The 12,355-nt window shown below is 40.3% G+C and overlaps 1 protein-coding gene and 1 long non-coding RNA gene across 2 annotated transcripts; both read right to left on the reverse strand.

Annotated features, from left to right (window-relative positions):
• Window positions 1–880: 880 nt before the first annotated feature.
• On the reverse strand, window positions 881–6,345 carry LOC103376131 (nicalin-1). The gene is made up of 15 exons (XM_008306498.1): window positions 6,210–6,345; window positions 5,208–5,398; window positions 4,861–5,005; window positions 4,563–4,660; window positions 4,348–4,425; window positions 4,092–4,195; window positions 3,003–3,091; window positions 2,761–2,900; window positions 2,493–2,671; window positions 2,301–2,388; window positions 2,148–2,186; window positions 1,628–1,800; window positions 1,458–1,511; window positions 1,302–1,380; window positions 881–1,181 (listed from the first exon to the last, which is right to left on the reverse strand). Exons 1-15 carry the CDS (start codon window positions 6,343–6,345, stop codon window positions 1,125–1,127), a joined length of 1,650 nt encoding a protein of 549 aa, XP_008304720.1. The 3' UTR covers window positions 881–1,124.
• Window positions 6,346–7,219: 874 nt separating this feature from the next.
• LOC103376132 (uncharacterized) lies at window positions 7,220–11,261 on the reverse strand. The gene is made up of 2 exons (XR_521285.1): window positions 10,713–11,261; window positions 7,220–10,176 (listed from the first exon to the last, which is right to left on the reverse strand). It is a non-coding gene; the product is annotated as an uncharacterized LOC103376132 (long non-coding RNA).
• Between the last annotated feature and the right edge of the window lie 1,094 nt (window positions 11,262–12,355).

Raw genomic sequence — 12,355 nt, forward strand, 5'->3', positions numbered from 1 at the left:
TGCCTTTTGGAAAAACTGACCAGTATTTATGGCTTTTATTGGTACAAGGCTGTGCGTGCCACCCATTATAAAGCTATTCATTAATTATTATGTGTTTATTGTATCACGGCATGGTATATGTCTTGCATCGGTAGCGATAAATACTGCATGGATGCTTAAGAGCTACCAGATAGATAAAATGTTTTTTGTTTAACCTGTAGCTGCTATGATGAATCCACTCTGTTGGAAGCAAAGGCAGGTTAAGAGCATCCTTGCTGAAGCAGAACAACTCTTTGTGGTACCTGAGCACTTGGCCACTAATCCTCCTAAGCTCCAAACCCCCTGCAGAGACACACATACCTGGGGTCACTGTCCATGACCTATTTCTCTCCCAGGGGCCTTCACAAACAAGCCAGCACTGATCTCAAACACAGAGGCTCAGCTCCCGGTTGTTTAGCTGCCTTGTAGTTAAAACCGACCGAGTTTTATCAGATCTGCAGAACTGGAACAAACCAGCAGAGGAATAGAACTTCTAAGAATCTCCCACCACCACCATCCGCCGTCACCTCTATTCACTGTCAGCACGCCACCTAAGCATTAATAATTCACCAAGCGCCGTAGGGTGCCTTTGTGTCTCCAGTGCTCTCACTGAGTTATCTGTGACAGGAACTGGCTGTTCATCCACTGCAGTGGTTGGGCCTCGTTTGACAGCTATGTTAAGCCCAGTCAAATCCATGTCAACAGATGCAGAGCAGAGGACATGGCGAATCATAGCAATGATGTGGCAGGAACGTCCTTCATGAACGTTCAAATCAGATCCAAGCAGTGCTTCGTGTTCCCAGGTTTGATACAATACCAAAAGCTTTCTTTGTTTATTTTGTGTACAAACAATTTCTACGTCTATTCATGTCAAATCATTTTGCACAGTTCAAAAACTTTATGTATAATGAAAGGTACAAACATCTTTAAAATAATACGCATTTCAAAGAAAATGCATATTTAAGGTTGTGCATATGATAATTCTGAGAAGATTCATGTCACATTGTTTCAAGTTCTTCACACAGCCAGTGAAGCAAACGTCCAACTTGTACAGAGCAGACATCAAAGTCCTTGTCAGAAACTCGGTATTCGCAGTCTTGGGGTATTTACTGGTGCTTGGATTTCACTGCCGCTTTCAGTTTTGTGTAGAGAAAACCAAAATTCTGTAAAAGAGAAATATCAAGTTTTTACTACCTATCTATCAGTGCTTTCAAAATACATAAATATGGATAGGAGTACAAATGTAGAAGGAACGGACAATAGAAAAGAGCACATTAACAAACCTGGATTGCATAGTAAACAATCCCCAAATAAGCAGCGATGCAGCCACCCAGGAACAGGTCAAAGGCAGCAGGCTTCACTCTGAAACAAAAGCTGTGTCAGTGTCCAAATATTGAATTTAACACATGCACAAAACATATCAGAGCACACATACGTACCTGTACATCACTATTGGTTGGTTCATTTGATCAAAAAAAGTGATGTCAGGGTCCCTGTGAGAAGAAATATTATTAATTGTTGCATTTCTGCCTTTAATACAGCTGACAGCATAAAGAAGACAGTTTTCATAGTATGTGTTTTCTACTTGAACTACCACTATATGTGACACCTCTTGTCCTGTCGGAAGGTATGTCTGTAAACTTGCTGCAGGTAACGTTTGAATTCGTGCTCCAGTGAATTGACCAGCAGGATGTGACCGGGTTCTTTATCCAGCAGCTGGGCGGCCCGAGGGACTGATGTCAAGAAGGACAGCAAACTGGAAATGCGGCTGTCCTGGAAGTCCTGCATTGAGGACATATAGACTTGAGAACAACCCTTTAAATAATCACAATAAAAACTTAAAAATCTACTGTATGTCAAGAAGTCTCAATTCTTGGTCATTAAAGATTCTGTTTGGGTTTCATGTTTTTCATTTAAGAATAGTTAATTTATTAAAGTAAATAAATAAATCCAACCATTTATACTGAAATAAGAAGTATTTTTCAAATGCCCAGATTTTTAAATGAATCCAGTGAACAAGCCATGATAAACATGCAGACCTGAGGCACTGGTGATGAACACTCTGTAATGTCTGCAAAACAACACCAGAGGTCAGCACTTGGCTTTGACCAAAATAACCAAGAACGTACCAGCTGGCCTTTGAAAACCTGCACATCCTTTGGTGAACCCTTGAGGGAAAACAACACAGAGTAATTAATATGTAATAAAAACAGATCAGATGATGAATACAGTTTCTGTCTTTATGTATATACAGTATATTGTGTTTTTGTGCATTCAATCACCTTATCAGAGAGATTGTACATAAACCGCGCCAGTGCTTCTGCTATGATGATGCCATTACGCTTAAGCTTTCTGAAATCCACTTGTGACCTATGACGTGATATACAAATAAGTAAATTATACTTTCATGTCCTGAGCAAATACATTTCCAAGCTACTCAATCGTAATAATCCCAACCAGAGTTTAGAACTGACATAGTGTCCAGTATAGAGCCACGCAGCTCAGATTTGGGATCTTCCAGATGAGACAGAGTGAAGCCGAGGATCCTACGCAGGCTGTAGCGCTCGTGTTCCCAGGCTACTGTCGACTCCACAAGATTGATCTTCTTATGAACCAATCCCACCTTCACCCAGGGAAATCTGGAGGAAACCACCTGCAGGACAAACAAAAAAAGTGTGTGAGGCCCTTAAGACTGACAAGACTTGTGCATAATGCATAAACAGAAACAGCAAAGCTGGTTACCTCCTCCAGCTGCTGAATGAAGGCGTGCATGGGAGTGTCGGGCTTAGGAGGGCGAGACACATGCATGTACAGTTCATCCCCGTAGGCCAGAGTGTCCAAACACAGAACAAACGCCACATTGTCATGGAGCAGGCTGGACTCTGGAGAGAAAATGTTGAGCTAAAATAAAACTGGACAATTTATGTTTACAGCCGTGTTAACACGTTCCACATGTTGAGTGGGTTACAAAGCCACAAACTCACCGGCATGATCTAGATTCTCTTCAATCCATCTCTTTGTGCCCAGGAAGTTGTATTTTCCTCCTCCAGTCAAAGAGAACATTAAATGATATCTAAAAACACCAAAAAAACAATCTTTTTTATTCATTGCTGAGCTGTTACTTAAATGTTTTCACCAAGAGATAGACAAAAAGTCTGTTTATCAAGCAACATGTAATGTCCAGTCACAGTAGGTTTTCCAGGTTTTCGATGTTATTTTCTGATCAGTATCACCCTGAACAAAAGAATCGACCGATATAGGCTTTTCAGGGATGATACCGATGGCAATTATTGCTAATCAGGAGCAGTTGATAACTGATATTTGGAACCAATTCACATTAAATGTAATGTTTTAACAGCATTTGATCAAAGAAACCTGCCACTCATAAGTAGTCTTCTTCATCAATAAGGATAACTATAACTGAATATGTAAAATTAGAAATGGAAGTGATTAAATCAGGAGGCTCCCCTCTGTTTATGTGAGATAGACTGAGACTGATCAATGTGTCTCCTGCAGCTATATTTGCTTTCTTCTCTATTTTCTTTGTATTTCACTGTTCAATCACTTTTTATTGCTAAGGTCCATGTCTAAAAGCATTATTAATTAGACTCTGTGGCGATCTCTTGTGTTTCTTGTTCAGTTTTTTGCAGTCTCTGCTTGGGAGACATTTCTGAGACCAGAGAGACTACAGCCAGAGAGAGGTGGCTACTTCAGGTCTGATGCGACAACAGGTTGAGGGGGCAACCCATATGGGCTGAAAGTCCCTGAACCAGCAGCCATGACCACGACTCACTCGCTGCATGTCTTGTCCCACTCATCCCCTCACCTTTTCTGTCTCGCTCTACTGACCTCTACAATAAAGGCACAAAAGACTAAAAAAAAAACTGTATAAAAAAATAATTGAAAAAAATACAGATAATCATAAAAAAGACAAAAATCCGCCAATAATCAGTCAATCCCTTCTAAAAATGTAAATAGAAGCACAAGCTTACACTACTTGCACTTGCAGGTGTAACTGTAGAAACACATATTGACCAAAGCACACATGTTCTGTTATGTTAAAATCAACTCACTGAGGTCTGGTGCTGTGGCTGCTATAAAGTTTCTGGAAAAGACGTGCCAGCTCCAACAGGATGATGACTCCACTGCCATTGGAGTCTGCTCCATATGACAACCACTGTGTGGCAAACAAACACATCCATACATGAGCACACGACAATACTGTCATGTTGACATCTTAAGAAGTAAAGGGTCAAGCAATTTAACAGGTTAGAGCTTAGAAAATTGTTAGCTGTACTTCTAAATGAGGTGTTTTAGCATCTAACTCACCGGGGCCAGCCCATAGGAGTCGTAGTGGGCGGTGATGACGATGGTGGGTATGTCTTCTCCTGTTCCAGGAAGCACTCCCTGAAATACACATCGCCAGCCACATAATGGGGACCAATCACAAGGAAAATGAGAAAAAATTATCCAATATTTCTTTTTTTTGTCACTCACTTTTGTCATATATGCAGCAAAAGCAAAGTATGGAGCTCCACACTCACCTCCAGTGTGACTATAGCATTGTCAGTGATGGCCTTAATGGGGGCGTTGTTGCTCACTAAGATCTGAAAGGCCGTAGCTGTGACCATACTTCGAAGGACTGCCAACAATAAAAATAATTGTTTTCATTTTAGTTTTTCTGTCTGATACAGTGTCTTTCCTTTTTGTTTCCATTTGGGACATTTATCCATTCAGAGTTCACTTTTTTTTTGTTTTATCAGTTTCTTGCTATATATGTAAGTTTAAACAGCTCATCCATCCTCCCCACTGTACATGCATATATCCTGTGGCATCTGTTACCTCTGACAAATATGGATGAGGTCCGTGTAGCTGCAGCCTGCTTGACCTCTTCGTACATGTAAAGCAGCTGTTCATCCTCTGGTGCGACATACACCGGCATCAGAGTTTCCTTCTGCAAGGTCTCGCTCTCGCTCACCATAAAAGACTGAAAGGGATAAAAAAAAAACTGTAAAAGAACAACCAGGTGCAGACATGCAGACACTATTTTTCTGCTCATTTCCATAGCTATTGTATAATGTTCTATAACAACACTTCAGCAGGCTGTTACCTAATACCTTGGAGATATTGTGACAGTCGTAAATTACATCCTGAACAGTGTCTGGCAAAAAGTGTTCTCAGCTTGTTACCTGTATTGTGTCATGAGGGATGCTGGAGGTGTTTTTGGGCAGAAGGATCAGTACAGCAGCAGCATTTTGTCTCTGGGCCTCAAAGTATCTTTCAGTTGTGAAGTCTGACACCTTCATGATAACACAGCGGCGGGTCAGCGACGGCTCGTCTGCCGAGCGTGCCTCCGCCACAACAATGGCTCCACGGCAACCTCGGCAGAAGACACAGAGCAAGACAAATCAAACAGAGGCATCAACTCAAGTGTTGTACAAACACGTATTAACTCTAGTTTGACTGCAGTCTCTAAGTGAACACAAACTCAGTCAAGTTCTCTCGATCAAGTATTATATTTAGCTCACACACAAAAAAATGTAATGTAAAAAAAAAAAAAAGTAAACTCCATGTAAATTTCAATTACTGCTCTATTTGTAAATAGCAAAACAAAAATATGACCCTAATTTGAAGTAGTTCATGCTGATAGACCCATTTTTAGTTTAGAATATTGTGTATGTTTTCTCAAGATAAACAGGCGAAAATATACTCTGCTTAAAGTCATAATATATGTTTCTTATGGATTTTCTACAGTAATCCAGTTCAAAAACTGCATCGACTCCTTCTGCCTCATTGAAAAATATTGGATCTATGAACACACAAACATTTGCAAAATCAAAAGTCTATCCACTAGATAGATTTTGTACTTCTCACTGTCAGGAGTAGATCTCTTAAACTCAAATTTAAGGTGAGAAACTTCATTTCACGGAATAATTTAAAAACATAGTGTCAAAGTCTGAACAGTCATCATTCTGCACATTTAAGATCAAATCTGAAAATGAAAAAAACAATTTTAAGTAGAAGCTTTAAATACAAAAGCAATGTGCATACTGTGTACTAGAAAGAACTTTTTACATGTCTTATATTGACACCTCAAAAGTACAAAATGATTTTTTTTTCTGAATCAAAGTACATGTACGTCAAAATGTGTCACGGTACGGCTGATTAGAAGGAGCTGCGTGTGAACTTACCATGCTTCTGTTGTGCCAAGTCGTACTGTTGCATCCTATAGGCGGTGAACTCATAAGAGGAGACGGCAGGAAGAGCAGAGCCGTGCAGACACTGCACGCAGAGCAGCAGCACGGCAGCAGCAACGCTCAGCAACATGATGTCACGTTCGGCTGGGATCTCTCTGCATGAAGGGAGGTTAAAGTTAGGCTTCACACAAGCCCAGAACACCCATCCAGTGTGTTTTCATTACAGACCACAGAGTTGGTGGCAGAACAGACAAGCTGACAACAAACAGGCAAAACACTGTGCAAAATGAAACAGCTTTTTACAGAGATCTTAGTTTTGCACATATTTGTGAATAGTTCATTGAGAACTGGTGGCTGAAGACGAAGCATTCATCTTGTTTTATTCTTGAGAGTACTATAGTCTCAACCAGCCTGGACTTCCAGATGGAGGCGCCTACTGTTCACAAGGTTATTTTAATCCATAATTATGAACGCAACGATGCATTCATTGCATCATTTCGGACACAGAAATGTTCCTCACCTGTCTCCCTGCGCTCCTGTCTCATGAGAATTCCCTCTACGTCTTCCTCAACTTCAGTGTTACTCCAACGTGGACACGCACTACTGTTACCTCCTGGGATCCAAGGCGTCTACGTAAGCCATCATTCACCATCTGCTCCCGAGGGATCAACTCAAGGCTAATCACAAAATGCCCAACCCCCCACCCCTTACACTTACTACTCCTCTATTTCTCCATCCATCTCCCCAACCTGTCTGTTTAGGCCATAATGTCATTCACATCAGTAGGTAATCAGCCATCACCAGCAGAGAGACCGTGTGGGAGGCAGACAAACTGTTTCATCCAGAAGCTATTTGTTTCATCTCCTGCAGAGAAAACAGTTTGAGTCTGAACAAGTGCTGGGCTGGAAAAAAAAAAAAAAAGTAATGGCGGGTATAACACTAAACAAGAAGGGGAAAAAAAAAAGCACAACTGCAAATTACAGAAGCACATGGAACGAGCAGACTTGAGATACCTAATATTTATTTTTTTTTGATATGTTGCACTATACACAGAACTTTAACACTGTTAAAATCTAAATGGAACCAGTTCACAATCGTCATAACAAGCATCTGACAAATAAAAAGCGTCTGTCTGTATATGAAGTATTTCCCATACATGAAAATAAAATGGAAAAAACACACAACTGCAAATAAATAGCTTCTGTTACAACGAATTACTATAAACTCAAGAAGTTAGTGAAGCTATGCCTCAATTTATACATTAGCCACAAGTATTGCACTCAGTATAAGACAACCGTGATGACTTGTGTGCAAATCCATTGGGATGATGTTAACGGTGGAAAAATGCAGCACCGCAGTCGACCACGCAGTCAGTCCCTCCGTGTTTCTGTTAACTAAACACAGCTACCGGTCCAACTAGTAGCTGCACTGGTGACAGTTTTCTACTTTTTTATTATCTACAAACATGGCACCTTCTTATCGTAAATGATCTTTTAACGTGTGTGCACTTTTGTAAATCAAATGTTGCAGAAACAAAAGGCTGTATCGGGGATATCGGTGATAAGAGAAGGGAGATATTTTCTTACTGGGTCACAGAGATGTCTGGGTGGTTTAACCAGTAAAACTAATCAAAAAAAAAGGTTGAAACAAGATTAAAACGATCCTTTTCTCTATCCACGTAGACATTAGTTGTTTTTATGCGATACACACAGTACCATTCATTCATCTATTTGACCAAAGCAAATATTCCTCTTTTGACATCCCATACATAAATGCTTGCAGATCTGGCATTACTGCAAACCAAAAGGAAAAGAAAGAAAAGGAACAACTAAGACTGAGTGCACACTGCATCTCTAATCAGTCTTTGTTGCCGTTTCTATTACACTGAGATTTTCATTATAAAAATGTAAACCTGTTGAAATGCGCAGATTAACAGTTATGACAGATTAATGCAACGTTCCCCCAAAAAACACAGTCACATATCTAAAAAGACACTCACAATGAGACTGTTCTTAGTAGATGTGCACCGTATTTCAAATCCCTTCAACATCAGTCAACAGAACACTGAGAGTAGCCAGCTATTTCTCCCGTAAGCTGAACAGAAGCTTATCAGTTATTTTCAAGAGAAATGTTTTTATGTAGGTGTCACAATCAGGAAGTTTTGCACTTCTCTCTCGTCATTACAGTGTTTTTGGAGAAACTCAGCTTGATCTACTTGGGAGAAAAAATAGCTGATCCCTGCTGAGTTCTGCAAGCGTCTTCAGAGAGATGTAAACAAAGAACATATGATAAAACAGACAGTGTACATTCAGTACTTCTGAACAACAAGGGCAACTTCCTATAGAACTCCATGGAGAACATTGAATGGCATAAAGCATTGACAATCCACAGCTGAGTGTGATGCTACATGTACAGTTCTTGTCGCACATCCGACAAATAAGTTATAGTGTACTTCGGGAGGGAAATGCACACATTTCTAACCTTACAAAAAGGAATTTTAACAAAAAAATGTTTAAAGAAAGGAAAACGTGGAGAACAATCTTATCAAAAAAATAAAATAGAAAGAAAGAAATATGGAATCACTCCATAGACATTCCTTAAAAGCAGGTATGATCAAATTGCACAACTCAGAAAATTCTAATTCTTGCATCCATCTAATAACTCCCTCAAGTGTATGAACTATATTGCAACCTTCACTGGTGGTAGCTACCTTTGCGAAGCATCTCAACCACACTCCTGTGGGGGGCGAACATGAACAAACACACACAAAAGTACACACTAATTCATGAGCTCATTTCTGGCATTATTAGAATGGTTTCTCTAGATCTACCGGTGTTACAGTAGGTGAACCTAAATATGACTAACTTGAAAGCACGTATCTTCTCCTCGGCACAAAGGATGTGGTCGGGGGTCGGTAAAAAGTGATAAATTATCCGCACAGGCTGGTCATCAGGACACAGTGTTAACAGGCAACATGCATTTTTCAGCTTCTTTTTAACTGAATAGAAAACAATGAAGCATTACGACCTCGGTGTAACAGATACAAAAAAAAAATAAAATCTGGATCACTACCTTAGTGTGTAAGCTTTCATGTTTTATCAGCAGCTTGAGGGTTTAGCACTATTTCTCCTGGGCATAATCAGACACACACGTCATTTTCATGTTTGACACGTATTTACACAGGAAGACAAAGCAGACTGGCTGAAAGAAATGAGAAAAGAAAAAAAACAAAAATGGGCACTACAGAGATTCCAATCCCTGTTTGTCCACCGTATACGACCATCAATTATACACCAGTAGAAGAAGCCGACTCCTCGGATGGACCACTGACACAGCAAATGACACCTTGTCAATGTCTCACGCATTTTGGTCGAGTTCCTACCATTTGAATTTGTTGTTTCGCTTCTTCCACAACAACGCACAATCCTCCTTGGCCCTCTTAAACCAGGAAATCCATGAGCATGACATGGAAGTCAAAACGAAGGAGAAGCAAAAGTAACATGTTTTCCTTAGAGGTAATGTTTCTGCCATCAGTCGAGTCCCTGCTGAACCAACAACGCAGAAGTAAGATGCACAGATCCTACCATAGGAGGAACATGCACAGGTACTGTACATATTCAATTTCTCAGGTTCTTTTTTTTTTTCTTTTTTTTTTAGCATTTTATAAACCCTTGATTTTCCCTTTGTGCCTTTGCCAGCCAATTGTTTTTCTTCCTTTGCTGCCACTCTGGTCAGTAGTTGGCCTCAGTGCAGGTGGCGGGCAGGAGATTTTAGGGGGTCGGGGGGGTCGGAGGGGAGGGTGCTACTGGATTTGACAGGCTGTGGAGGGAGCAGCCTGGCAGCACATGCAGGTGGGATTGACTGCTTTAGGGGGGATCAGATCCAGATCCTCATCATCGGGAATCTCATCGAGCCGGTACCCGTCCTTCAGGAGCTGGATGTTCAGGTCCTGGTTGATCTGCTGTAGAAGCCAAAGAAATAACATATCAGAAGAACTTAAAAATACTTTTGCCAATCCTAAGACTAGAAGTGACCCTTTTAGTAAAACTGATTATTTAAAAAAAAAAAAGTATTTGTTACAGAAGTTATTAAAACACAAAAAAAAACAAAAAAACAAAAAAAAAACATTGTGGTCCAGATAAATAATAATAATAAAATCCACACAAAGCAGCAACAGAGTGGAGAACACGCAGGTCATTGATGGTAATGGGTTGAGGCAAGAGGCAAAAACAAATGAAACATATTCGACTCCACAAGGAAGAAATGAAGAGGAACAAATCTTTGTGGGTGAAAAGAAGTATTTGAAGGTGACTGTGACTATGAAAGCTTGGACGAGTCGGGATACTTTTTTTTTTTTTCAATGGGTGCACATACACCTGGCGTGACTGGTGAGACAAAGGAACTGGGTGATCACGTGGCGATGCTTGTGGTTTCACCAAATGATGCTGTGAAACAATATAGTATGTGTATAGATACCTGGTCCCTCAGACATCTCACCTCGGCTGAGGAGTATCCTGATGAGGAGTATCTGGACATGTCAAAGTCATCGTCACTGAAAGACAGGAGACGTTGGCAGTTACACACCAATGATGACAGTCTGCATGATAGTAACGTGTAGATATAGTGATGTGTGAATCTTTAAAGGGGTGGTCAAGCAATTTAGTGTTCCTGTCTTTTATTCTAGTAAGGGTCAAAGGTATGAATGATGGATCCTACATTTGCCATAATACAAATCAGGCTATTGTTTGAAGCTACACAATTTTACATTCTGTGATTTCAGTTTGGAACGCAGAATTTCTGCTTTAAACTAGAAAGCCCTTTTTACATATGGAATGTGTAACATGGCTGCTTTAACAATCTGACATGCATGCAATCATTCAGATATCAGGTCACTCTTCCAGTAATGTTCTTCACTGCTTCCTTTAGATATACCCACCACAATGACTGAGACGGCCACGGTACGCACTCAGTATTTGTCATATACATGTGATTAGCCAGTATATAAAGTGATGTTTGATGCAGAATTATGCACTAACAAACAAATTACTAAATGTAAGCTAATACCGGACTTATCAAACTGTCTCGATAATTGACAGTCCCTTCTTTATGATTTCCTAAACATCTAAATTTCCTATATTTTGCCTTTGTCTGATAGTAACCTGTTACTTAACTTTACCATTTAGTAACAAATGAATTAACAGCAGCTTATTAACTGTGACTCAATATGTGACAGTTCAGCTATCTGAGGTGAAGAAGAGCACACTGCCTTGTTGTTTGATCCTGACCTGGACCGATCCTGTCACCACGTCAGGGATTATTTAAAATTTAAAGTAATAATGAAGCTTTTGTTCCACACTCGTTTTGTTTTGAAGACACTCATATTCATCCTGCTGCTGTTTCATGCTGCAGGTATTAAAAAACTCAGAGGAAAGACACCTACAAGCAGTTGGAAGCAACAAACTAAACTTCAGCTCCTGTTCATCTTTTGTCAAAAGTCAGATACCATTAATTACAGGGAAGCCTCAATAATCTGACCTGGTCTGTTTTCATCGCAGTAAAGTTTTGTTTTTGTTGGACATTTAGGTTTGTAATAGATGTGAAATTGTAGGGTTAAGTAGATCAGAGAGCTGTTTTGTGATTCTGGTACATAAATGGCATCTTTTTGGATCAATGCTGGTGCTGAAATGTGAAAAGAGCCTTCCCCAAATTGCTTCACACAACTGAAGTGCTGTTTTGTTGTGTGTTCCCATCCATAACAGCGACTGAGTGCAGTTCAGACTTGTGCCATGTTTAAAGAGTCGCTAGGACTGACCAAGTGAAACTGCAGTCCTCAGAGTGCCCAATGAAACCTGAAGCCGACATGTTCAGGTGACTAATGGCATGTCTGCATGTCTGTAAAAGGCTAAGTCTCTATCAGTTATTTAGTCACCAGGTAATGATGACATCATCGGGTTAGACTCAGAAACCCTCCAGAGTCACTCTACAGCAAGGGTGACCAATCCTGGTCCTCGAGAGCCCCTATCCTGCATGTTTTAGATGCTTCCCTCTTCCAACACACCTGATTCACATGATCAGGATCGTTATGAGGCTTCTGCAGAGCTTGATGATGAGCTGATCATTTGAATCAGGTGTGTTGGAAG

The sequence above is a fragment of the Stegastes partitus genome, unplaced genomic scaffold (genome assembly GCF_000690725.1).
Source record: "Stegastes partitus isolate 25-593 unplaced genomic scaffold, Stegastes_partitus-1.0.2 Scaffold3675, whole genome shotgun sequence".
Classification (NCBI taxonomy): Eukaryota; Metazoa; Chordata; class Actinopteri; family Pomacentridae; genus Stegastes; species Stegastes partitus.